This window comes from Tetrao urogallus (genome assembly GCF_951394365.1).
Source record: "Tetrao urogallus genome assembly, chromosome: 11".
Taxonomy (NCBI): Eukaryota; Metazoa; Chordata; class Aves; order Galliformes; family Phasianidae; genus Tetrao; species Tetrao urogallus.
Genome location: NC_136824.1, coordinates 12570266 through 12597165, shown reverse-complemented (window position 1 = coordinate 12597165; position 26900 = coordinate 12570266). Strand labels below are relative to the sequence as shown.

Here is a 26900-nt window from a genome sequence, read left to right as displayed (position 1 = left end):
CAATCTTCATTTATTCATTTATTATTTATTATCCACAGGAGAGATCAGACTCACAAGTACGATCTGTCCCATATTTGCCCTGAAATACAGTGGATAAGCAAAAGGCTTTGTTTTCAGTGACAGTGAAGTCGGTGTTCTTATGATCACTGTGTTTGCTGAACTGTAGAATGATGAAATGGGGATGTTTTTATATCAAAGGGAATTCCTAACAGATAACCTGAGATGAACGGGGTTTGCAACGTAGGCAGCAGCAGTTCTGGGGGATGGCACCTTCTGGTGCTGGCAGCCTTCAGAGCAGCGCTGCTCACATTCAGGGCAGGTTAGTGACAGCTGGCACATGTTGTCCTGTGGTGGGAGCTCTGCAGTGCAGTCTGTGCCATTCATTACTTTGATGGAACAACGCTGTTTGGTTTGGTTTTAATAGATAAGTAAGTAAAGTCTGATGTCCCCTCACTGATATTCCAGGAAAAGCTCTACTGAAGGAGGGAAAAGATTAAAAAGAAAAAGGGCAATGACAACTGTATTTAGATTGGGGCTTTGTAATGGAAATTGGGTTTATCTGTAGGTTTGGTAGCTATGGTGATTGATACTTCCTGCTAATGGCCTTGTCATGATTGTCATCGTTGCCCTGGTTCTGCAGGAATCCCAGATAGATTCATCCAAGTTGATGAGGAAAAAAGCTTTATTTTAGAAAAAATCATAGAATCATAGAATCACCAAGGTTGGAAAAGACCTAAGAGATCATCCAGTCCAACCGTTCACCTATTCCCAATAGCTCCCACTAAACCATGTCCCTCAACACAACACAATGCACACAAACAAATGCGCAGCACCATACCATAGCGTGGATGTACTAGACAAACATGGACTGTGTTCTTGATGGAATTGAAAGTTCTGTACTTTGCTGTGCATGTTTAGATGTGCTAGTTCCATTTGTTTATTTTTCTGTAGTATTGTGCTGAGAGCAAAGATAGCAATGGTGGGAAAGTAGAGAGGAGTTCAAGAAATGATTGTTTTCCTGTGTTCTCACCCAAAGTATTGAGCTGTGAGAAATAAAGCAGGTGCATCAAGTTCTCAGAGTTCTCCATCAGCAATATAAATAAGATTTTATAGAAGCTTTATTGAACAAGAATTTCCTCAGCTATTTTGTTGTAGCACAGATATGGTAGGCTTCCTGTACTGCCTTCGGAGCTTTTGTTTTTCTCCACAGTGATACTGCTATGGCTGTTATTATTGAACACTTGACCTTTTTTTATTATTATTATTTTAAGGGACAAGAGATGCACTGAACTTTTTTTGAAATCTTTCTGCTAAGAAATGGAAGTAGTCTAGACATTTAACAATAGTCAATACTCAGTATTCCTCATACAGGAGAAAAATACAGGCATGGAGGTAGCTGCTGCCAACAGCTGTCCTGAAAATAGCTACCCCAGTCATCTGGCAGTGCCATAACCATGAAATCTGTACTTCAGCTCTTTTTCTGTTCTGCTTCTGTGCTCTCTGGCTGCTCTCAGCTTCTTTGGAATCAGCATGTGTTCTTGTAAGGAGCTGAAAGGAAGACATCGCCCAGAAGAGAGTTATTTTCAAAAGATTTTTCAATAGAATGGTCTGGGTTGAAAAGGACCACAATGATCATCTGGTTTCAACCCCCTGCTATGTGCAGGGTTGCCAACCACCAGACCAGGCTGCCCAGAGCCACATGCAGCCTGGCCTTAAATGCCTTCAGGGATAGGGCATCCACAGCCTCCTTGGGCAACCTGTTAAATACTGATCAGTATCTTCTTCCAAAAGCTGTTTTTCTTCAGTAAGTTCTAGTTCCTTACCTGTAAAAAATAGAGATGACTTCAACTTCTGAAGTGTGCCTTTAAGCAAGGATGCTTCAAACAAACACATTTTAAGTGTAACTGTTGATGTATTGGCTGGTGCTGTCTCTGTGTGGCTGTTTGCTAGCCTAGAAGACTTTTGGCTTGCTGAGATGAGTATGTGTTAGGAAAAGCCATATTTCAAGCATAGAAAAATAATAGGGAGTATGTATAAAAGAATATTTTTTTTTTGTCTGAATCGTATTCTTTCTTCTTTTTCCTCTCAGTTCAAGAATAACAGTATAAGACAATCTGTAGTATACTGTGATGACATGAGGTGGATTTTTTTTTTCCTTCTATATATTTATTTGTTTGACAAGAAAGCAGTGAAATTATTTATCTTGCATATTAAAATAATCTACTTTTACTTGCAGTGTGCTTTGAAAATGTCTGAAAGTTACAGTGACAGCGATTCCTCCTGTGGCTGGACTGTCATCAACCATGAGGTACCTGATCTCTAATTAGCAAAGTTCCATCAGTTTGAGACTAATTATATGGAGTAAGATATTGTTTACATTTGGTAGTTTTTGTTTTGTGTGGGCCTTGTACGTCAGCAGAGGATGTGGAAGAGAGCTTTAGAGATAGGAAAGTGCCTTCCATAATGCCATGCACGAAAGCAGTCTAACTGCTGCATAAGGAAGTGGGACTGTGGATTATGTAGCAGCAGATGAGAAGAGCTGACAGGATGTGTGTGCAAGGCAAGAGTGGTTCTTGGTGTAAAATAGTCGTCGTCTTTAAAACTTAATTAATGTGTGGAGCTCTATGAAATATATGGCGGGGTGAGTTTCTGCACATCTCTTGGTCTCTGCTGTAGCTTCATTTATCAGGCACACTCTCACTTGGTGTGAAATGCTGGATTTGCCTCGTGCTGTGATCGGGTGTTGGGGCACAGCTGCTTGTGACGTCACTGTTATGCCTGGGCAGCGCTGGATTAACGTGCATGTTTGTGTTTCGTACCTCGTGATGTTTGGCTAACTGCATAAAGGACAATGACTTAAAAAATGAGTTCATAGCAGAATAAATCTTTAGACAAAAAAAAAAAAAGTGAAGGAATTAAAAGTCTGTTGAGATGGCACTCGTTGCTAAGTCAATGCAGTCAGTGGAGTCTAAGAGATCAGTAATTCTGATCCTAAAGTAGACATTTGTATTTGAAAGTGATTTGCTGTATTGACTCCACTGACTGCATGGACTGCAAAGATGTCTTCACCAGCTGGCTCAGGTGCCTTTGAGTTTGATAAGAGGAACGTTTTATCCTTGTTTCCTGGAGCAGTGAGCAAGGCAAAGGCAAGGTCATTTAGAAATGCTTAGCTGTTCTAGACATCTGTCTGCTTCTCCAATGTACTTCCCTCCTTTAGTCCTGAAGATTTTACCTTCTCTGATCTTGGTTGATGAATGCGTTTAAGATTTTTACAATTTTTGCTACTTAACCTTGTCCTGAGAACTGAGCAAGTTATTCAGCCAGAATCCCTGGTGTAAATGAGTTTCCTAGAGCAGTGCAGAATGGCTGGATCTATCTTCTCACTGTCTGCATGAAAGCAATTTCAAGAAAGAGATGTACTCAAGATGGTACATTTCTAGGAGGAAAATAGGAAGTAAAAGAAAAGATCACAAATATTGATTGACTGCTTCCTTGTATTTGAAGATTATAATGAAAATCAAGGTAATTTGAAAGGCAAATCAATATAACCTTGTGTCTTTGCTCAAGTTTTGATGGCTTAGTTCTGTTTCAAGGTTAATATTAAACAGGTGTATCTTATGGCTTTTGGATGTTGGGACATGGTTTTGCTTTTGTTGTCTGCAGAAATACTCTCAACTTTTTGAGAGATGGCTTAAACTTCTTTTCCTTGTTTTGAGGGGGGTGGATGTCAGGTTGGAATCCTGTCACCAAAGGAATGACTGAAAACTCACTTGCTCCAGTCTGCAAGACCGAGTGGAACGCAGAAGCACATAGATTGTGGGGCTTCACAGGGCTGTAATGAAAATGAATGGGTTTAGAAGCTGGGCCACAACAGCTGGGTTACTGGGCTGTGAGCTGTGTGCTTTGTTTTCATACTTGGGATGGTTATTGTGCTCAAAATGAATTACACGGTCTAAGTAAATTAGTGCAGTACAAGATTATAGGAAGGTGGGGATTTGTGTAGACAAAGCAGAACAGATTTTTATTTATCCATTTAAAAAACAGCAACCACGGACAACTGAAACCTGAAACAAAGAATTTTGTATTTTCTTTCCCAAGATTTCATTCAGATTTTAGTAAATTACTTCTAATCGAGTGGTGAGTTTCTGCAAAACTATTGAGATTTAAATTATGATGCTTCTGTAGGCAAGGAATACAGTCTGGGCTGTTTGGCAAACTACTCAAAGTTAACTTGTGAAGCTTCTTAAAGAGGAAGATGACATTGTAGCATGATTGTGGAGAGCATGTAGAATACTTCTGGAGTGTCAGATCTGCCCAAAGTACAGTCTCTTCATAAAAACAAAAGCATACATGTTTGCTTAAGCTCTGAAGTGAGGCATGTAGGGAAACTGATCTGGAAGTATTGCTACTACTGTAATTTCACACCTGCTGTTGCAAAAATAACTAGCTCTGTTTACAAAAACAGCTCAAGTTATTTATGGATCAGGGTGACTTAGTGTTTTTTAGTTCGGTTTTGCATGCTCATGGTTTTCTAATAACTTTGTATCCCACCTGTTCCTTTAAACAAAATTTGTGAAGTTTGAGGATTCTGAGTTGTCAGACGTATTGTGGACTACAGAGCCCTGCAGACTCTGAGCGTTGCTTATCTTCAGTTCCTGCTCTGCTCGGAGGTTGATGGTGACTGGCAACTGACAAATAACTCAGGCTCCTTTCTGGATTTAAGACAGCAATCCAATTTACAGATGCTTGTTTTCGTGGTGTCGGGGATGTATTAGTACAGCAGCCATTCAGGTTTGCTAAAAATAGTTGAGATGGAGTGGGGTCAGACATATTTTTTTTTCCCTGTAGTGCTTGTCGTAGTTCATGTTGGTACTCTGGAGGTCATATTCTTGGGCTGTTTGTTTACATACAACACATGGGTGTATGCCAAAACTAGATTCCATGTTCAAAGCTTCATTGGCAACCTCCTCTGTTTTTCTGAATTCAGGTTTATGAATCTAATAAAGCTAGTAGAAAACAATTATCAATTTAAAATATCAATTTAAGTATCAATTTAAAACTTAAAATACAATTATCAGTTTAAAATACTTAGCGTAATTGATGTCTGGGTTACTCTTTTTTCTTCAGAATTGTTGTCTTTGACCCTTTTAGAATTACAGTCATTCTGAGTATTACACTAGCATTTGTTTCCTTTCCTAATAGTCTGCAGTTACTGGGGCTTCTGTCAGTTGTATTCATTTAAAACTCTGTAACTCCAGGGTTCTGACATAGAGACAGTGACTTCAGAAAATGGAAGCTCAAATGACAACCACGAGTTTGTTTCTGAGGAATATGTTTCTCTGCAAGAAGAAGAGCACCTAATTGAATTGCAAGGTAAGATACTGAAAGCAGAAATCATAAAAATTGCAAATATCTGTTGTAGTCTTGGCATTAAGTTGTTTTCAATAGACTTTATATACTCAACAGACTGAAAAATGTTCCATAATCAACTTTATGAGTGTTTTTTTTTTCTTCAAATAAGTATAATCAGTAAGGTCTTTTGTTAGTATTTAAGATGTTATGGAGTGGTATGCAGTTATTGAATTATAAGTTTATAGTAGTACTGTTGATTAACAAAGAGAAAGAAAAAAAAAAAAAAAGTGTTAGTATATGGGAGCTGCTTCAAAAGTAATACCTCCTATTTTATTACACGTTGTCAGAGGTGGATGTTTGTATGGCAGTGAAGGTTGAACCTTCCTGACAATATTCTGTTAAAAAAAATGGTGCCCATGGGCATTCTTTGATACTTTCTGAATGTTTATGGAGAACAACAGTGGATGTGAGCACAGTGATGTGATGGGTGCTGCATTTCAGCAGTGGTGACAGTGGGGCACCTCCAGTGGTGCAGATTTGTATCAGCACATAATGCAGACTCTTATTCATCACCGGTGAAAATGCTCAGCTGATGATGGTGACCTTGTTGAAAAACAGAGTTTTGCAGCTGAGAATTTGCTCTAACAAATAGTGTTATTGTGCTCTTTGTATCTCTTATAGTTTATTAATTGATTTCATAATCAATTAATATTGCTAGGAGATCACATGCAGACTTAACATAATCTAATAGTACATGGGAATGAGGAGAATTTGTAGAGCTCCTGGTTTTACTCCCATGTTTTGTTCTCCTTTTTTCTTTCTGTAGCACAGAGTAGCACTGATGGAGAGATACCAGTGGTAGATAATACTCTCTCTGCTCTTGAGGAAACTCAAACAGTTCCAGAGGTAATGTGTTATTTTATTCAGAAGTTTCTGTGAGCCCTACATCATATAAATGAAAGTATACTGGGTTTTTTGTTTGTTTGTTTGTTTTGTTTTGTTTTTATGCATTAGGAACTCTTGCTATTTTTTCAAATTAGTCTATGTTCTACATATTTTAATAATTTTTACCTTGTCTCCTTCCTTAGGAAAGGAAAGCAAAAGTCCACGATGATAGTTCCTGTATTGGCACAATTAGCGATGATTCTGACATTGTTACACTTGAAGCTCCAAAAGGGGAAGAAACTCCAAGTCAGGAGGAAGCCCCAGCTGATGGTGAAGAGGCTCCCAGTTCAGAGGATTTTAACATGGGTTCCTCCTCTAGCAGTCAGTATGCATTTTCCCAACCAGAAACTGGTAAGAGCAATAAGTCACTGAGCAGTTCTACAAAAATCTTTGCTTAGGAAACATTCTTTATATGGAGAAGGGAAATGCAGGTTTTGATGAATGCATATCTAAATATTTGCAATCTCTGAGACTACTCTAGTTGTCCTAAGATTTTTGTCCAAATGTGTCTGCAGGCTGTTTTTTTGAAAGCATTCTATTCAGTGAAGTATTGTGTATATTAAATAAGAAGTAAATTTCTAACACACTGTTGTTTTGCTCCTGGAATAATTGTAGGTTTTCTTTTGGCCATTGTTTTTTTGTTTGTTTTTTTGCTTTTGAGGAGTTGGCAGTAGGTAACTAGCTACTGAAACAGAATGACTTCTGGGGTCGCAGCAAGGACTCACAGTAGCTGAACTACGAACATCTTTTGCTGACCTACTCACATAAAAAATGTGTATATATATTAGGATGCTGCTAGTATTTAACAACACTGTGATGCACGGTGTGCAGGAGGAAGGACATGAATGTTTGGCTAATTTAAGAGTAAAATCAAACCTTAAAATGAAAGCTTTTACGTTACTATTCTCTTTTCCTTCTCCTTTATAATTCTATTGGGCTGCTTACTTGTATTTTTTGCATTGTATTTATTCTTTGTAACTGCTTTGTGTTACTGATTTTTTTTTTTTTATCTTAATTTTTTAAAGTAAGTTTATGTCAAGAGAATGATTTTACTTAAAATACCATTTTATCTCAAGCAGTATTAAACATGTTCAGAAGTTCATATATTTTTTTAGTGGCCATTAATATTGGAAATTGACAATTTATCCTCTAATTGTGACAAGTGATGATGAGTAACAGAACTCACCTTTAAGTCTTTAGGTGACATAGCTTTTAATTTAATGTTTAGCTTGGTTTTATTTTCTCCTTTAGGATTGAGTTCTAAAAATGCTTTTTTTTTTTTTTCTTTCCTGATATTGTACACAAAAGTCAGTTGGCTGGAGGAGCTGAGGAAGATTCCTGATTATGTAAGGGGATGGGGCAATGAGGTGAAAGAGCATGTGTCTCGCAGTCTTCCTTTCCAAGGTGGTGTGATTAAATTCGATCAGCTTGTGTAAAGCTGATTGCTTATGGCTTGCATGGAGTGTTCTTAAAATTATCACTACCAATCTGACTTGATCTTATAGTAGTGATATTCCAAACAGATGCTGAAAGCCAGTCTTCGCTGAAGTTTGGCTAAGCTGTCATTCTGTTTTGTTTCATTTTCTTTGGGAAAAAAAATGATAAATTTACATGTAAACTTGGAATGGAAATCAGTGAACTCTGTAATACATTTTGAGGAATGACACTTGTTGGATTCAAAATCTGTGTGACTGACGAGAAAAATTTCTTCCTTCTGATGTTGATTTCGACATTGTCTTTGGTGCTCTGTGTTTAACTGACCAGATATTACAGAAGTCAGGAGTCCTTTAGCATTTGTTTTAAATATAACTGCTAAACCTTTAGCATTTGGATTTCCTACTTTCCACCAGTAGAAGCACTTGCTGTCCACTTCTTGCTGTTTTCTACTTTTTTGGAAGAGGAGGAGCTTCAGACTTTCTGAATGTAGATACTAAAATGGCCTTATTAGGATTAGCTGCTATGCTTGCACTTACAAACCATTCCTGTGGAGATTTAGACTGTCCTAACTATGCAAACAGCTTCACAAAAGAAGTTAATCAGCAAAAGCACTCATATGCGGAAATAAGTTACTTCTAGGAAAGGTCACATCTGTACAGAAATGTCAAGGAAAATCTCATTGGCTCACACTATTATATTGTTTGATTTTCCATGTAGGTCTGACCCTCTAAAATATTAGCAGTATCAAGAATTGTGGACTGCTACTGTGGTCGTGGTTTGTTTCCTCTGTATTTTTCCATCCTGTTTAGAGTACAGCTTTATACAGAATTCTTAGAGCAGCTGTAAGGCAGTATTACTGACAACTTGCCAGTTGACAGCTAAACACCTCCCACCCCCCAGTAAGCAACAATAACACCTGTCTGACTGAGTATGTCTGGGTAATCCCTTAGGATGTCTGACCTCTGTGTTCTTGTAAAACAAACTAAACCAAGCCCAATCCCCACAGCAATGACCAGCCTCTCTCCTGACCAGTTTCTGAGTGCTTGTCTTTGCTGTCTAGGATGGGGGAAGTATGCATCTGCTTGAAAAGTTATTCTAAAACAGTGTCTTTTCTGACAAGTTCTATACATTGAGAATCTGCATGTCAAATAGCAAAGTGATTTGTCTTTGTTGCAACTTCTACTTGGTCTGTTTGGTTTGACTAATCAACTAAAATGTGTTTTCTAGTTAGAGGAGGAATTATCTTTCATTATCTAACATGTTCTTGTCCGTGGAGTCAGAAATCAGACATGTATTCCACATACTAATTGGTGGTCTTTTGTGAAATAGATGCAGTTGCTTCTGTGAGGTTGGATTTTTTTTTTTCTTTAGTGACAAATCTTTATTGGTAATGCTTTTTATAGATTACTGCTGGTGTTGCGTGGTGTTCTTGTCAGTTCAGTGATGTATGCATGGCTTTGCTCGACAAAATGGTTTTCAATAGTGAAACATTCAAGGACGGTAACTCTGCATTTATACATCTAAATTTGATCATCTGTATTAAGGGAATGAACAGCTGTATTTCTAGAAGGGATCTTAGCATTGTGTAACTGCAGGCATCAAATTGAGAAATGTCCCAGCAGGAGCACTTTGTCATGTGCTGGAGGCCTCGCTGATCGTGCTGAATCTATTCCAGGCATATGAGCTAGGTACATGAGCACAGAACCACTTGTTCATCCTGCCACTGCTTCCCCTTTATAGTTGCCTTACGCTTGAAGCATATGCTTTCAGTTGAGAGAGGGAGGAAATAATCATTGCTTATATGCTGGTCTGTATCAGTTTATTTACAGCGCATGCAGTAAACATTTGTACCATGAATAGCTACAAGCAATTACAGCTCTGTTGTTGTTTTTCCTGTTAGAGTATATGGCTTTTGGGCTGTTCACATACAAATGGTATCATAAATATCACTACACAAAAAAACCCTCTGGAAGATATCTTTCAAGGTTATAATTGGTTCTTATTTCAATCCTTGGCCTGTCCACTAATCTGAAGCATTGGTCAGGCAGTAAGCGTTTTGGCTCCATGATGTTAAGCAGGGACAAACACAGAGGCACCTGTGTGGTTCTTTTCCTGCATGGGATTGGTTGAAAATGGGTTGATTTTTCTGTTTTTCTGAAAGGTGGGTAAAGAGTTAGCAGGTAGCATATGGTAGATATTAAAAGTAATCAAAAAGAGAGATCGAAATAAATTTGCAATGCGAAGCTGTATTTAGGTATCGCAATACCTGCACTAATTGAACATCAGTGGAATTTTGTCTGCAGCTGTAGGTAGATCACAGGGAGAATATAATAAAACAATGCCTGTGTATTTCAAATGGCTTTATTTTAGCAGCTGTAGCTCTTTTACTATTAAATAGTTGAGTGTCAGTATCTGCAAGAGAAGGAAATCTGAGTTCTTAGCCTTTTTGCTTCACCTGGACTTGCAGGGGGAGTGCATGTAGACATTTTAAGAGGTAGCATCATCTAAATGATAAACTTTTTAGTGGGTGAATTAGAAGGTATAGGGAAGTGTCAGGCAGTTTTTTGCTGACACTGTCTGGAGTCACTATCTTGTCATTTTTAAAAATGAATTTTTAACTTTGGATATCAAGAATTCCTTACATAATATCCAGCATAAATTAGCACATTGAGAATTTTTACTTTGTTTTATTAACATTCTCTGAGATAGATGCCCAATACTTTTTACATACGTACGATAGATTTTTGTACTTAAAGTATTTTCAAAGCAACAATTAATGCATTTTAAAGACTGTTCTGTGTTGGTTTTCAGTTTTTCCATCTCAGGCTAGCAATGATGAATCAAGTAGCGATGAAACCAGCAATCAGTCCAGTCCTACAGTACGAAGACGCCGGGCTAAGAGGAGGCTGATCTCTTGCTCTGAGGCTGAGAGTGGGTCGCCTGTTGATCCAGAGCCTGAACCTCCCCAAGAGCAGCAACACAAGCGGCAGTTCAGTAGTGGCCTTAATAGATGCATCATTCTGGCTTTGGTGATTGCAATCAGCATGGGCTTTGGACACTTCTATGGTGAGTGTATGGGAAACAAAGTACATAGAACCAACAGCTTACTTATGAAACAAATACCATTTTATTTTGACTCGCTAAAAATCCAAACCTAAAACTAAGAAGTAGCAACTAATATATGGATAATAAAGAGAGGCCCTTCAGCAATGTAATTGTGTTAAATATGACTACATTTAAAGTTTAAAATAAATAGTTTGCTCTTGCAGATAGATCTTTTGTTTTTCTCATAACACAGCTTGAGAGTTTTGCTTTTTCGCGTCTGTTCTTTCAAAATGCATCTGTGGTGGTGTTTGGAGGATTACTTAAGCCTTTTGTCTTATTTGTACTCATCTGGTAAATTTAAAAGCAAGGCATGCTTTTACAGGAGCACACAGTAGCCATATTCTTCTCTCTGATGGAGAAAAGCAAGCAGTAGGTGTCCTTGCAGTTACCTGGTTCAGAGAGTCCAGGATAATAGCAATTTGTCTGTGTTTAGCACATTGCCTGAAGTTGAACGTTACGTGGAGCGATGCAGTGTTTAACAAACTAGCAGAACTCTTACTGATCTAAATTCTGATCTTGTAAGACATACGTGGAGCAATTAAAAAGAAGACACAGAAGAGGGACATTTATTTCTTAATAGTCATTTTTCATGAGTAGGCTTTTATGAAAAGTGCAGTATTAAGAAGAGTCTTGATTCAGTTTGAGACAGAGAATGACTTTAGTTGGGTTTGGTTTTGACTAATTGTTAGTCTAAATATTGACATTTATTTTGAAAGACATACTAATTTTCACTTGACACAGGTTTTTTTTTTTTTTTTTTTTTTTTTTTTGTGTTCTTAGGTAAACCTGAAGGTAAGAGGCACAAGTGATATGTTGTGGGTCCCGTGCTTGTATTCAGATTTACTTATTAAATTGTGTGCATGTATGCTTACATACTCATACATACATATGTGTATGTGTACTGTTACAAAAACAGTGATCAAATCTTAGGAATTACTGGTGTGTGCAGTATTGTAGAGTCGACTAATCCAGTCATGTAAAATACTTCCTGTTTAATAGTTGCAGCAAGTAGTAGCTGGTAGGCTGGTATATGTCAGCATGCTAGAAGCAGAGAAAAACAGAGTGGCTAAACGATTTCTGATGTTGCTTTCCTGTGATAACTTGAGGTTTCATTTCTCTTCATCATTTTACTGTATTTAAATTGGAGTCAATGATATATATAATCCTTTTAAAGAATTTGAAAGTGTATGAATGGGAAGTATATTTAGTAAAAATACTCAGGGTTATATCTATACTAAATAATTCAGTTTGACTTATTCACTTACTGAACCTTTACTTCTAAATGATTTTTGTTGCTTTTTTTCCCATGTAATTTTCTTAAAATTCTTTCCTCTGTTCTCATCAATTAGACAATCTATTTGAAAAAAGTATTTGGGGTCTATTTGGAAAAATGTTTATCATTATAAAAAACAGAGTCTACGTGCAAAAATCTGATTTTAGCTATAAGAATACCTTTCCCATTTTAAACAAGGTTTTTAATTCTTACTGGTAAATACTGTCAGACAGTAAGTACAGAAATCAAGAATTTGCAGAGAAAATGAAGGTGATGTTTAGGTTCATGTGTTCCTCTGACTGCTGTGAGAGAGGCTATTAAAAAACCCAAATATCTCTGTAGGTACAATACAGATCCAGAAACGTCAGCAGCTGGTAACAAAGACACGTGAATTGAAAGATGACCTTTACCAGTGCCAACAAGAACAAGGAGATAAAGTGGGGGTAGGTGTGAGTTTGGCTGGCAGTTTTAGGATTGTTATTCTGTTAATATGCGTGTGTACTTTACACAAAGTGAAATTAATTTATCACAGAAGTGCATTATACATGTTGTTACTGTTAAGTGTGAAAGCACAATGGTTTTTATTTATTCAGTCTTAATAGTAGCCTGGGAGTTATTTGTCTATATGCGTGGTCCCTTTTGTCTCCTTCCCTATGACACAATGCTAGGTTGTGATTAATAAAGACAGCTGAACTAGAACTGTGCTGGTAAAAACCTATTGTAGCTTGATCTTGCAGATTTTACGGTGTTACTTTTTAAATTCTCAGTGGCTATTCATTTTTCAAATGTTTAACTTAGGTTTTCACCTTCAGATAATTCAGGGAGAATGCTGGGGAAGTGCTTTGTTTGGGAGTACTTTTTAAAAATGAATAATTTATTTTGACATTGCTGATAGCAGTATTTACATATAGTACAAGATGCTTAGTCCTTGAGTTTGTCATGGATAGCAAGAGACTGAGAGTCATTCTCTTGTGTTAGGATATAGTTACATATGTTCTTTCAGCAACAAAGTTGATTTGAGTTTAAGAATTTGTGCCCCCGTTGCTTAATACACTTAGTAATGATTACAAATAATAATGGATTTGTTTTTGTAACCTGTGAATCCAGATCGCTGAATATCATGCATATGTTTTAATTTCTTTTTTAAGATGCATCAATTCAAGTTTCTAGTTTACTTCCCTTCAGCTATTTGAATCAGTGAAAGCAAGGGGTGATGACCTGTGGTTGGAAGTGGGAGCTTCTCACGTGGTCTTTGTTGCCAAGAGAATGTTTGTTTTTCTATCCTTGAGATAAATAAACTAGCTCTATTTTTTGCATCATGCTGCAACATGTCATTTCAACCAAAATGGCAAGCAAACTGTTGAATCTACCTTGGTCTTTTATTTTGCCAGCTAAAATTATAACAATTCTGATCATTATTTTTGTCTTGTTTTCTTCTTGTTTGCACTAGTCACTCAAGGGAGATCTTGCCACGTGTTTGACCTTTACTGAGGTGGAGAAGAAATCCTTTGAATCACAGAAAAAAAGTCTTGCTGCAGAAAATCAGCACTTAAGAGAATCTCTAGAGAAGGAAGAAAAAGCTTTGGTCTCACTTCAGGAAGAACTAAGGAAGCTAAGGCAACAAATAAGAAACTTGGAAGACAAAGGTACTAGTACTGAGTCTATTGTCATGGAAAATCAGAAACTAAGGGAACATTTGGAAGAGGAAAAGCAAAGAAACCATAATTTTCGTAGGCAAAAGGAAACACTTTTTGCAGAAGCACAAATGTTAAGGAGAGAGCTGGACAAAGAACGTCATATTACAGAATCCCTGAAAAAAGAACTGGAACAGCTAAGTTCTCGTCAAACACCTGACAGTGTTAATGATGATGACACGTTAAGAGAAAATCAAGAAATAGAAACTCTGCGAGGAAGACTGGTGGAACTAGAAAAAAAGCTAAACTTTGAGCAACAGCGCTCTGACTTGTGGGAGAAGTTGTACGTTGAAGTAAAAGATCAAAGTGAAAAACAAGAAATGAATGAAAAGGGACAGAAGAGAGGTGCTAAAGGACAAAGTAAATCTAAGAAGAAATCAAAAGAGTCATTTTTTGGCTCAGTTAAAGAAACTTTTGATGTTATGAAAAATTCCGCAAAAGAGTTCGTTAGACACCATAAAGAAAAGATCAAGCAGGCTAAAGAAGCAGTGAAAGAAAAGCTGAAAAAATTCTCTGATTCTGTAAAGTCCACATTCAGGCACTTCAAAGATACCACAAAAACCATCTTGGATGAAAAGGAGAAGAAGCCAAATGAAAAAAAATACGAGGCAAACAAGAGAGCTCGAACTTTTTACCGAGAACATAACTCTTATGAGAATCTGAAGCAGGCACATTACAGGAGATCTAACATGCCAAAAGATTTCAGAGATGGAAGAAAATATCAGTTTACAACATTTGAAAAAGATGCAGATTCACAGAAATGTCTCAATGATCCTTTGTGTAGTAGAAAACATCCGTTTGACCTAAAGGGCTGTTCTGGTATTTTTGAATGTGCTAATCAAGAATTTGTTAGTCTCTTTAACAGAGTTTCAGATCCTATTGGAGTGGATGAATTTAATCGGCTAATGAGAAAGTATTTGCAACAAGTTGTACATAACTTTCATCATTGGAGAGAACTAGAAAATTTCATCAATCAGTTTTTTCATAATGGGTTTTTTATACACGACCAGATGCTGTTCACTGATTTTGTTAATGACATCAAGGATTATCTGGAAGATATGAAGGAATACCAAAATAAGAATGAGAAGGTTTTTGATGATTTGGACAAGTACATCTACAGATACTACTTTCAGTATGATAATTCACCCCAATATGGACCCAGGTTGGTTTCCGTATTTCCTGAACCGTTAACAAAATGAAGCACTTTTTAAAGACAACTAGTGTCCTTGTTCTAACAGATGGTACTCTATACACAGATGTCTGTATTTCTAGCCACAGATACGTATGTAAGAGACTCAGTAGAAATGGATTGTGCTTCTACCACCTCCCAAATTAACATTCTCCTCTGCAGGAAAAAATAAATGTTTAAGGTACTACAGGTCACAGTTCTATGGCATGTAGTACAGTCTGGTTTTCACTGAGCCTTTTAGAAAGTTTGCAAGTAGGATTACTTGAGACTGAACAGCTATGATAGCTTTTCATTCCCTCAGACAGGCAGTTTCACAAAAAACATTAACTGCAGCTTTCTATTGTTCTTGCCTAACAGAGGATTTAGCATATATTTGAGCAGCCTTAAAGCCCTGTTCTGGCAGGTATCTTCCCTGCTGCCTTTTCAGGTGTATAACTACCAATGTAGGTTAGTACAGTATTGAATTAGTCTTTACAACAGAGTGGAACTGCTTAAATAGCAAACTCATCATCTGAACTGAGCTGTACTAAAATGTTTTGGACTTGCTGACTTGCTGTCCATGGCCTGTGTTGTTTCCTACATTGCTTTTCTGTTTCTGATGATATTATCAGGGCTTCTGCATAGCAGGTGTGTGCTTGCTGGCCCAAAGAAGCTAGAGGTAATGTGCTGTTCCTACTGCATAGCCTTTGCTGAAGAAAGTTAGGCAAGCAGCCTAAGTGTATTGTGTGAAATTTGCTCTTTCTGGAGTACTTAAATGTATATATTTTCTGTGGCTTTTAATGTCTTTGCTGTTACTGAATTCATTATGTAATCTTTTGTGCTAATACTTACTCTGAACAAATAGGAAAAAATCCTTGTATATAATTTGCTTGTGCGTTATAGATTAGTTGTCCTTACACATATAAAGGACTTTTTCTCTGTGCTGGTATTCAACAAAATGCAGATTGAATATTTTGAAGTGTGTGTCTTCAGTCAGGATTATTTTTTGGATTGTATTGTTTACTATATCATGTGTTTATTGTAGCAGGAGGTCTGAAAACTAGTTTGGAGTTAGTAGATGCTACATGAGGATAGTATCCTCTTACTGAAGGCTGAACAATGAGGGTGATAAATCTAGCATTTACCAAGTTGCCTTGTCTAATGTGTAGTTCTGGCAAATACTTGACTTGTTTTCATTTATAGTTAAACTACTTCTTACTAATTTATTATTAAAATGAATTTTAATTACTTAATTTTTGAGGACTCCAGTTTGCAGAAGAACAGAATTTCAAATTAGTTTACTGAATTCTCTGTGCCTGAGGATGAAAATAGCCTTAACTCAGCTTAGCCAAGCCTAGACCAGTGACAATAACAGCATGTAGTGTAATGGCATTGTGTGCATCACAGACTGCAGTAAGTGAGCAGTGGTGTTTTGTCAGTACCACCCTTCTCTGTATGAATGTTTTCATTGCATGCAGGAGAACCTCTAAAGTGCCCATGTCTAGGCACAAGTCTATAAAGTTTTCGTTGTTTTTATAGAGCAGAATATAAAAGAACAACTGAAAAACAGATGGAGATCTCCTTTCAAGCATCACAGTAGGGGTGCTCAAACAGATTGTTTATGTAGCTTTATTCTGCAAAGAACTTGGGAAACCAGCTGCAGAGTATTTTTTATTAATGGAAAGATTTTCTTTAAAATACACCATCTCACTGATGGTTTTTGAAACAATTACATCAAAAACCCTGCCCATTTGCTAGTAAGAGAAAGAACTACTTGATACTAAATTTTTTTTTTCCAGCCAACCTCAGCACGTTAAGAGCTGTTCTTGACAATGTAATTGTATTTCAGAATGCTTTTAGAGAAGTGCTTTTCTAAGAGTAGTAACAAGTTTCTGTTTACTCCTTGCAGTCGACCTAAAAGGCCTTCTTTTACACAAACTGAAAATCCCAGACATGAAAAACAAGCTCAGAAGTACCACCACCGTAATAAAAGAGAAGGTAAATGGCATAAACATGGTCGCACTAATGGAAGACACATGGCAAATCTTGAAATAGAACTGGGGCAGTTGCCCTTTGATCCAAAATACTAAGTAATTTATGGTTTAAAAAAAAGGAAAGACTTAATAATGCACATGTTCTCTGGAAACGAATTGTTTTTCAATGAAGCAGTGAGATACAAGTTTCTCTAGATAATTTGATTTTTACAAATTCTTGTTAAAAGGCAGGAGTCAGTCTTTCTGATTTGCATATTTGGTATTGTTGCTTTAACTGTTCATTGGAAGCAATGATACTTTGGCTACCAGTGGTATTGTTACAGAAACTAGGCATGCAATGACTTGCGTATGAAAAATATGCTTAATTGCATTCCATTAGTATAGTTCAAGCTTGAGTCATGCATAATGTACCAATAATTAACTTCAGTGTTTGATATACTAACTTCATCTCATACTTTAAAAAAAAAAAAAAAGGTCTACATTATGGTAATGTATTTGTCAGTGTTTTGTAATCTTATACTTGCTTCTTGTTTTGGGGTGGGGGGCTGTGAGCCTGCTGAATTGTCAAGAATTTGCTGTGCTGCATTCTGATCAGCTTGCTGATTTAAGCACTTGAACTATTTTGCATATCTGCTTTTCGGGGAAGAAAAATAAAGAGACAGCGTGGGTAAAAGTCTTTATTTATAAAAAGAAATAAACGTAGCATAGCTGTACAGTTCTATAAATTGGTCCAGTCTTGTCTGATTTCTTACTGTGAAAGTAATCACATGGTAGCTTTGGCCTTGATATTCTTTAGTGCTGTATGGTAGATCAGCGCCCCTCACCTCACCCCAGTCTGAAGTTACCTTCAAGAAGAGGTTTATGTGTTTTGAGACAGTTGATATTTGTGTAATGAGACTTTCCCATTTGACTTACCCAGTTCAGTCTCACTACTCTCTCCTTTCTGCAGTGAAGTATCTTCTGTACTGCTATACGAAACTGAGCTCGTTAGTTTGTAAGTCTAGAAACTGATCTTCAGATACGATTCATTTCAGGTTTTTTCTTGTAGATGTAGATATGGCTTCCAACTCGTCCTTGAGGTACATGAGTATGAAAGACAGTGGCTGTTTTCTTATAGCCCTTTAAAGCTAGGAATGATGATATTTCCTGTAAATGAACATATATTAGTTTCCACAGACAAAAGTATTTGGAGAGCATCAGAACAGTGCTCCAGAGCCTTCTGGAAACTCTTAATTCAGCTATTCTTGGGAACTTCTTTATTTAGGAAAGGCTGCTAGAGAGAGCTATCCTGTTTGATTGTGTATGCAGTGTATCTTCACCGGACATTGCCATTTGAGTATATGGACTTCATAAAAGAACTGAGGGGAAGAGGTACCCTGACACAGAGGCATGTTTGCTTGTCCCTGTTACGTCAGAGCATACGATTCTGGGAACAGACAATACACTTGTTTTCACATGGCTTGAGGAAAAGGCTGTAAAACTTTGAGATGCAGAAAGCATACAGAGCACATGGGAATGTTAAGTATGCATCACTGGAATGGTATCTGTACTATTTTATGGACTAGGGGGGTTCAATTTTAAGTGTTTCTAAAAAGTTACAGAAGAGTTTTTAAATCTTCTGCAGCTCAACTTCTCCTGTAACTTGACCTCAAAACTAGTTTGTTTCATCTTACGTTTACCATACCTGTTCTAGCACACTGAAGAAAATCAAATGACTGGGCAATAGTGTATCATTGTAAAACTCCTTATTAAGCCAGCCAAGTGGATTAGAGTAAAATAGATCTGCTTCATCAACATAGCTTTCATTTCCAGTTAGGTCTGGGGGACACTGAAGGAATCTCATTTTTAGAGGACAGTGAACGTGGCTAGGACAAAAAACAAAACATATTCAGGATAAACTGATAAAGACCCGAGATTTGAAATGATTCATCACCTAAATACCTCAGTTAAAAAGAAAAAAAAAGAGAGGAAAAAAATATTATATTTGTTTACTCCAACATCATGTTTTCTTCACTTACGTGTTTTATAAAAAGCAGAAATACAAAATGTGGATTCAGCTTTAAGCTAATGTGAATGCCTTTAGCAGTTCACAGAAAGCAGATTTATCTCAATGCAAACATAATCTGCATAACATCGTTTTCGTAAATAAAAAGTACTTCCTTCCCTCCCCCCTCCAATCAGCTGTGTGGTTTTTATCTGTTTGCTTACTGGGTTATATTGCAAACTTTCTGGAATAGTGAATTCAGTCATTGTATGTTATTAATTCCCTTTCCTTACCTTCCAGCAGCAGAAGTAAAGGTAAAATTAAAATAATACATTCTGACTATAGCAGAGCACTTCAGTTTTCCCATACAAGTTACTATAATTGAGATGTATGAATTATTGTCAGAAGCCCTAGGACTACTGTATAGCTTCATACAAAACTGTCTTACAAAAACTGAGTAAAACCTGGCTCCTGAGTCTCATTCTGTGTTCTAGGCATTTAGCTTATTCTCCCTATTCATTCTGTGTTAGCTTTATGAAGAACAAACTTCCTCTATACATTTATCGACCTCAATCAGATTTTTTATTTTTTATTTTTACCATTTCTGCTTAAATGTCTAGTAGATTTTAATATAATACACTGACAGCTATTTTATTACCTGTAAAATGGAGTAGAGTGGCATGGCATCATGATGAAGACAAAAGCTTGTGACTGGTAAGAGCTGTTACAAAGTTGCTGTATGTGATTCATAACATCAAGAGAGCCTCTCTGGTGAATCAAGCCTGTATACAGGGCTGGGATTAAATTTGATAAAAGCAAGAAGCTTGCTGCAGACTTCTTCCATGCTTTTAGGTGTTTCAGAGAATATCCTAGAGAAACATTTAAGTTTAGATAAGCAAATACTTTTTAAATACTTTAAGTTTCACGTAGTACCTTTGGAAACTATTAGTCATTTGCAAACAGTACCTTGCTTTGAGGTATTTTAATGTACTTCAGTCTTTACTGTTTGAATGGAAATTCAAAGATCAGACTTTGCCCTTACTGTTGGATGTAACAGTGTAAATGTTAAGTCTGTACCTGTTCTTTGGAGTCCAGAAGAAAAATTTCAAACTCATTATCTCTCTGGGGCTTAGATTTAATTTCTTCTGAGGAAATGAGTCCATTCAGTGCTTGGATGAATGGTGTGTGGTGACTTACAGATGTGTACATGTTGGGGTAGAGCCAGAATAAACGATAATGACTGCTCTGGTATGGCTGTGGTATTCTTTATCTCCAGCATGCTGAAAGCTACAGTGTTGCCTTCAACTGGCTGATATGATCTTTACTGTTACTTGTTCTTGAGCTAACATCCTGGTAAATGCTTATTCCTTTATGTCCCGTCCCTGCTCTCTCACTCCTGTAAGAATCTAGTAATAGGAGGAAAAGATATTTCTCATGATAGGAGATACGTGATAGAAATCTTTTATACAGCCCCACTCTGTGACCACCTTCACTGAATCAAAATAAAAACCAGGCCTGCTTCAGAAGTCACTAGTGTAGAACAAATCATTTCAGTCAGTCTTCATTTGGTTCATGTTCTAACAAATTGCAGATCTTTGTCTCAGATGAAAATGAAGTCCAATAATTAATCTGTGATTTAAGCATGAGTGGAAACAGTGTATTATAGGCTTTTTTTTAACTGTTTTTGTAAAAATCTTAAATCTTCTGAACTGAGCACTGAACTAAGCCAAGACATTAGCTATTTGGTATTTGCCAGCAACAGAATCATGCAACTAAGATTTACTTTTGTTCATATGAGCAAAATATAGGTTATTACAATATTAACTGATTCTTCTGTTTTGAACTTATCTGTCAATTTAAAGCTATCCAGCTCCACGTTCTGCAGACTTTACTCTTTTCTTTGTAACTTCCCAGCAGATAAGATTTTGCTACAGTATTACAGTTTGTAGGAAATACTTTTTTCCACGCTAAAGATTCTTACATATTTCAGTCTATCATTCATCCTTTTTTCTATCTGCAAAGAAAAGTTAGGCTCATTTTAAGAATCCTACATTCACTATTAACAGTCTGTCTTTTGGTAAAAGTTATTAGCAGGGGAAGGTTGTGAGACATTTAAAACTAAGTGCTTACCACAAAAAAACATGCAAAATGGCAGTACTGGATAGATGAACCTGAATTCTTTATGGCTCAGTGTGCTGTAATAAAACAGATACAGTACAATAGAAAGTTGAATGCATCAATTCTGTTGACAAAATAACATTTAGAGCATGGAAAATGAGACGGGCACTTAAACATATGAAAAAGCATTTGGCATTTTACCAATTTAGAGTAAAAAATGCAAACCATCACTTTTTAAGAACATAATGAGAACAATGAAATTAAAGTTACTTGATCACTTTAAACCAAGCACTGGCTACTGTGCTGTAGCAGTTAAGCTGACTAAGAATACTAGATGTGATAGGGAGTACATTACTTATTCGTTTTCTGTATTAAAAGCAAAGCAAGAAACGGATGGATGGTGAGCTAAGATTGAGCTAAGACTTACACTTGCATTTGTATCTAACAGAATAACATTCACTTCTGCTGATACAACTTTACACCATTTCCCACCTCAGCGTTTGATTTTGTGGTGGTGTTTCTTTTTTTTGAGGGGGAGGGGGAGGAGGGGAAACGATGGGTAGTTGGGTAAGACTTGAAATTACTGCAAAACTTTGTCCTGAGAATCAAACAGAAGGCTAGAGGAGCCTAGAAGGGCCAATAGGCTACATTCACTTCGGAGTTGGTCTGAGGAAAGAGATTACATTTGTGACCTTGCTCCTGCTTTGCTGCATTCTGTTACTACTTCAGTCTGATGACAGTTTACCATTAGGTATGCGCTAGTTTGCATATACTTTCCTGTCTCTTTTGTGTAATCTACAGTCATCAAATGACTTGTAAATGAAGCAAGTTTTATAAGTTGAAGAACCTCTATTCTTACTGGGGATGTATTAGAGAAACAAATGATGCAGCATTTTCATTAGCAGATGTCTAGTGAGCTCAGCTTTCTGACTAGTTCTGTTGTTACTTAAACACCCTTGAGGTGATGCAGAAGTTACTGATTGTTTTCCATTGAATTTCTTGCCAAATTATTTTAGTATTTTAGAATCAAATCGTTTTTAAATATACATGTATGCTAATGATGCAAGTAGCAATATTACACACAATTCTAGAAAACATTGCATAATTGAGTCTATTTCTACGTGTATTAGAATAATTTTAGGTTTTCTGTCATTTAGCTTGAATACCATCCTTTTTCATTCTAGGGAGGACAAGTTTTGATGAAAAGAATACAAATGGTGAAAGACAGTAATTATGTTTAGAAGAAATTACCTGTATACTAGCACTGTCCAAATCACTGCCCCTAGAAAGATGCGATACCGTTTTGGTGCCATCACACAGCCATGAATAAAGAAAGGCAGGTGGGTACCCAAGATAACCGGCAGTCCTTGAGTGAAGTACCAGTGCCAGGGATGGGAACCATAAAACGTTCCCAAATTCTGTAGCACGTTGAATTTCAAGAAGTTCAGCTGAACCAGCACCCACTGGGATGGTTAGGGGAAGGCAAAAAAAGGGGTAAGTAAAATAAAAAACAAAAGACAACATCTAAACTAGCATAACTGATAAGTTTCCTTTGTGCCTACACCTACGTCTTTTCTGCTAAGACTTATCATGAGATCCCTATTTTTAGCAGTTGTTATAACCAGCTTGCAAGTGCTATAGCATACTGAAAACTGTTGATTTACTGAGAGCTGAGTTGAAGTCTGTCATTTAAAATAACTAAGAAGTCAGTGTTCAGGGATTCGTGACTTCGTTTACAGAAGATAGACCAGACACACTCACAGACAATAAGCTGCAAAAGTCCAACACATTTTTAAAATGACTGAAAAAATAAAAAGTTTTAGTGCTGAGTTTAAAGCAGCTTACCTCGCCGAAAAACACACGGTCAATTATTAAAGAGGTTCCCAGTGTGACCAATCTGCAAAAGAAGAAAAATGGATTGCGTTGCTATTGCCTGCATTGCTTATGCATCAGGTTGTACTCTTCTCCATATTGTTGTCAAAACTCTCTGAGTAGTTACTCCCAAACTCTTTCAGGATTATCCCTACTTGTGGCCATTGTAGAGTGGCCAGTTGCCACTGCCCAGTATCCTTGGTAATCCCAGGTTAACCTGGAATGCTGCTGGCGTCTCATTCTGATTACATCTCTGTGTAGCTTTTTGCAGCATATAAACTCACTTCAAAGAAGCACATCCCTTCTTTAAACTTTTGCAAAAGGACTTTTTTTTTGTATTGGACTTCAATGCAGTCAGCTTTTTTGAGCCTTCTGTCTCTGCTACAGTATATAGTGCTAAGATCAATCTTAAGATACAGCTGTGAACAGAGTGTAACTTCAGAAGGAACGTACCCAATTGGAATGCAGTTGTACAGGATGAGGTCTGCTTTTTTCTGTTCTTGTAAAAAATGACAGAAGACCAAAGGTATCCATGGGATAGCTGCAGTGGGACGAATGACAATTGCAAGTGCTATCAAACTTAAATATTTCCATCTAGAATGAAGGAACAGAAAAAACAAACAAAGAAAGCTTACCAGAAGATGTGATCAATTATTTAGCAGTGGAACTTAGCAATAGAAATATTGTTCAGTCTCTGACCAAGAGTTCTGCATACTGCTGGTAGCTCTGATTCTCTGAATGCAGATACCTTGTTTGGCTTGGAAGGCTTCCAGATACACAACTCCATATTAGCACTGGAGTTGCTAATTAGGAGCACGTACTTGTTTTAAAATAAATAGCTGGTTAACAATGGTGTGACCACATTAATTTACTGCTGCACTTAAACAAGTATATCTTTTCTTAAGTTAAATTCTTCTAAAGCTTATAGTTTTCTGTGTTGTGATACTGTGTGTAAGGGAACTGGACAACAGTTGTGTTGTATAGCAGCAACATCAGAACTTCAAAACAAATTTTAGAGAAAACACCACAATTACTGTTGAGCAGTTGACACAAAATAAGATGGCTTTGTTTGCTTTAAATTTTAAGATAAAATCAGCATTTGAACTGGTTTCTGTTCTACTCCCATGCCAAAAAAATTTCAGTACTGTTTAGAGAAATGTTCTTACCTGCTCCCCATCTTGGAACCTTTCATTGGATAGTAGTAAAGAGCAAAAATGGTGAGAAGAGTTTCCATGGTGTTTGTTAGAGTTCTGGTACAGGTATACCACGTAAACCAGGAACACAGCTGGCAGAAGTACTGGAAACAGTTATGACAAGAGAGTGCACAGGGGCAAATGTTAAACAAGTTCTGTAGCTTTAAAAAAGGTGACAGTTCTGAGGCATGACTAAGTATCATTTGGCCATGTTTACGCTGCAGCCACATTGATTAATGTGCATCATTTTTTTTTTAAACAGCTGAGACTTACCACATATTTTGCTGTTTCTGCATTTTCAAGGTGTTTCACTAGTAAATAAAGCTTCACATCAGCAAAAGCTGCCAGAACTGCTTGTACCAGTCTAGGGACCCATATCTACATGAGAAAAGACAGAACTTTATGTTTGCAATGAGTTCAAAGAGAGAATTACTGCGCTACTGAATGGCTGCTCAGACTAATGTGTGAGATAGAAAATATTATCTGTAACATCTTATGATTTAAAAGAAAAAAAGCAATGACAGTATGATCCTTTGGTAAGACGAGTATTTCTGCCAGAACCAAGAAAGTAGATCAGGTTCCACTGAAAGTGTTCAGTTCTTCAAAGTACAATTTAGACAATGTGATGAATGACAACAGCAGTCACAAGGAGCTTGTTGTTAGCGAGTCCATTGCCATAGGTACGATTAAACACTTTGGCAAACTGAGCAGGGGCACAGTTATGATCTCAGGGCTAAGTGTCAGCATGGAACTTGAGGAGAGTGAGGGCTGCAGCCGTGGAGAGGCTGCAGTCACTGGCAGCAGGGCTGGGCCTGGAGAGTTAGCCATGAGTGCTGCACGCACGTAAAATGCTAAATTTGGAGAGACTTCACGTTTGAAGTCTGCACTAGTGCACCATTAATTGTCAGAACAGGGCTTTGCGTTCTACCTGAGCAGTAGCAAAAATACACCGCAACCAGCAGATGCACTGCGACTCCTTCTACATACCAGCAGCTGAACATCATCCTCGCCCAGCAGCTGCAGAGCTCTGTAGATGCAGGCAAAGAGCAGCGGGTACGGGTATCCCCGCAGGCCGTGCGCCCACTCCCACGTCAGGTGCCCATAATTGCTGCAGTTAAGGCCGTTTCAGTAAGGAGGAGCCGGGCCGCTCCCGCGGAGGACGGGCGGTAAAGGATATCCGAAGACCAGGCGGTGCGCCACCTCCAGCGACTGCCAGTACTCGTCCGGGACGAAGCTGGTGCGCACGAGCGCGCAGTTCAGCGCCCGCGCGGCCACCGCCAGGGCCGTCAGAGCAGCGGTCCCGCCGGCGGCGCCTGCGGAAGCGAAGCGTGCGGGTAAGAGGCCCTTCCGAGGCCGTGCCGTACCCTCCCCTCCCCGTCGCTTACCGGCGCCCGGCTGCTCGGCGGCTCCTCCGGCGGCCGCGTACAGCACCGACCTGCGCTTGCGGAGCCTCACCGGCTCCGAGCGCCTGGCGCGCGCCAGCAGTCCTCCGGCCGCTGCCATGGCGGGGCGGGGCCTGGCGATGGCGCACGCGCGGTCCCGCCCCCCGCACTTCCTTCCGGTCGCTGTGGCGGGCAGGCGCTCCCCGCTCGGTGGTGTTCTTGTCCTTCAGGTGAGGGGCGCCGCGCGGGAGAGCGCAGAGCGCGCGTTCGCTCCGGCGCGGTGCCTCACGCGCGTGTCTGTGTGTGCGGTGCAGGTGTGGCCCAGACCGGCGGCATGCGAGGGAGGCTGCCTTTGCCGTACGTGGCCATGGCCATGGCGCTCGGCGTGGCCAGCGGGCTGTACATCTACCGGCCCGTCTTCCAGCCTCCCGCGTCCCAGCAGCCCCAGCAGAGCCCGTCCGGGCCGACGACAGACGCCGCACCCGAGAGGAGGCCCTGAGGAGCCGCTGCTGCGCTGTGAGGAGGCGGCGGGTGCCGCTCCCGCTTTCCGCGCCCATCCGCGCCGGGCGGGTCCCCTGGGCCGCTCCGCCCGCGGGAGGTGACAGCGGTGCCGGCCCGCAGGGACCCCAAGTGTGTTGTGATGTGCATAAAGCTGTGAGCGCTCAGAGGTGCGTCTTCGTGTTTGAGTAACCGTCAGGGAGCTGGACGAAGAAGGTTGCCGTCGCGCAGTTACGCCTGGTGCCTCTGTGGGTTTCCCCTGTCCCGATCCTCCTGCCGCCATTTGTGTCTCAGATCCTGCTCGTCGTCCCTGCCATCTGCTCGGAGCTGTGCAAGCGGTTGGGCAGTGACCCACACCTGGCCGTGGATTATGCTCCCGTGTATCAGTGTGTGGAGTGTACCACACATGTGCACACAGACAGTTTTCAGTCCTATACTAGACTTAATGAGAAAGAAAGCGCTGCTTTGGGTGCTGCTTTGAGGCCCTCTGTGGCTGCTCAGGGCAGTGCCTTGATGCGTGGCTCTGTCAGGGTTGTAATGTGTCTAAAAAAGAATCCCAAGCTGCTGCTCTTGGAGGAACTTTTTTCAGGCGTTGGCATTCACAGCAGCCTCTGGATGACCTGAGGGAAGAAGTCACCTCGCTCAGTGTGCTTTTATCTAAGTCCAGGGGCGGTGTGGCTGTTGGAGGCAGTGGCTGGGCGTTATGGAAGTGGGGATGAGAGGACAGTGGGAACCAGATTGGCTTGGGTTGTTGGGGACCTTAAACCCATCCAGTTCTGACCTGTGCTGGGTGCCCCCCAGCTCAGCTGCCCAGGGCCACCCAGCCTGGCCTTGAGCACCTCCGGGATGGGGCACCCACAGCTCTGGGCAGCAGTGCCCAGTCCT

The 26900-nt window shown here is 39.1% G+C and overlaps 3 protein-coding genes across 3 annotated transcripts; 2 read left to right on the top strand and 1 right to left on the bottom strand.

Moving 5' to 3' along the window:
* Positions 1 to 2248: 2248 nt before the first annotated feature.
* On the top strand, positions 2249 to 17064 carry CCPG1 (cell cycle progression 1; the record flags this gene model as incomplete). Its single annotated transcript, XM_079540756.1, has 8 exons — positions 2249 to 2308; positions 5259 to 5373; positions 6179 to 6258; positions 6441 to 6648; positions 10546 to 10800; positions 12455 to 12555; positions 13563 to 14968; positions 16884 to 17064. 8 exons carry the CDS (start codon positions 2249 to 2251, stop codon positions 17062 to 17064), a joined length of 2406 nt encoding a protein of 801 aa, XP_079396882.1.
* Positions 17065 to 17982: 918 nt separating this feature from the next.
* Positions 17983 to 25638, bottom strand: PIGB (phosphatidylinositol glycan anchor biosynthesis class B; the record flags this gene model as incomplete). Its single annotated transcript, XM_079541118.1, has 11 exons — positions 17983 to 18114; positions 18653 to 18833; positions 19611 to 19821; positions 21083 to 21147; positions 22322 to 22533; positions 22916 to 22967; positions 23396 to 23536; positions 24109 to 24239; positions 24409 to 24513; positions 25123 to 25243; positions 25301 to 25638. The coding sequence occupies 11 exons, from the start codon at positions 25636 to 25638 to the stop codon at positions 17983 to 17985; spliced, it is 1689 nt and encodes a 562-aa protein (XP_079397244.1).
* Positions 25639 to 25717: 79 nt separating this feature from the next.
* On the top strand, positions 25718 to 26123 carry LOC306950774 (uncharacterized protein). Its single transcript, XM_079541137.1, has 2 exons — positions 25718 to 25747; positions 25832 to 26123. Exon 2 carries the CDS (start codon positions 25852 to 25854, stop codon positions 26014 to 26016), a length of 165 nt encoding a protein of 54 aa, XP_079397263.1. The 5' UTR covers positions 25718 to 25747; positions 25832 to 25851; the 3' UTR covers positions 26017 to 26123.
* The last annotated feature ends 777 nt before the right edge of the window (positions 26124 to 26900 follow it).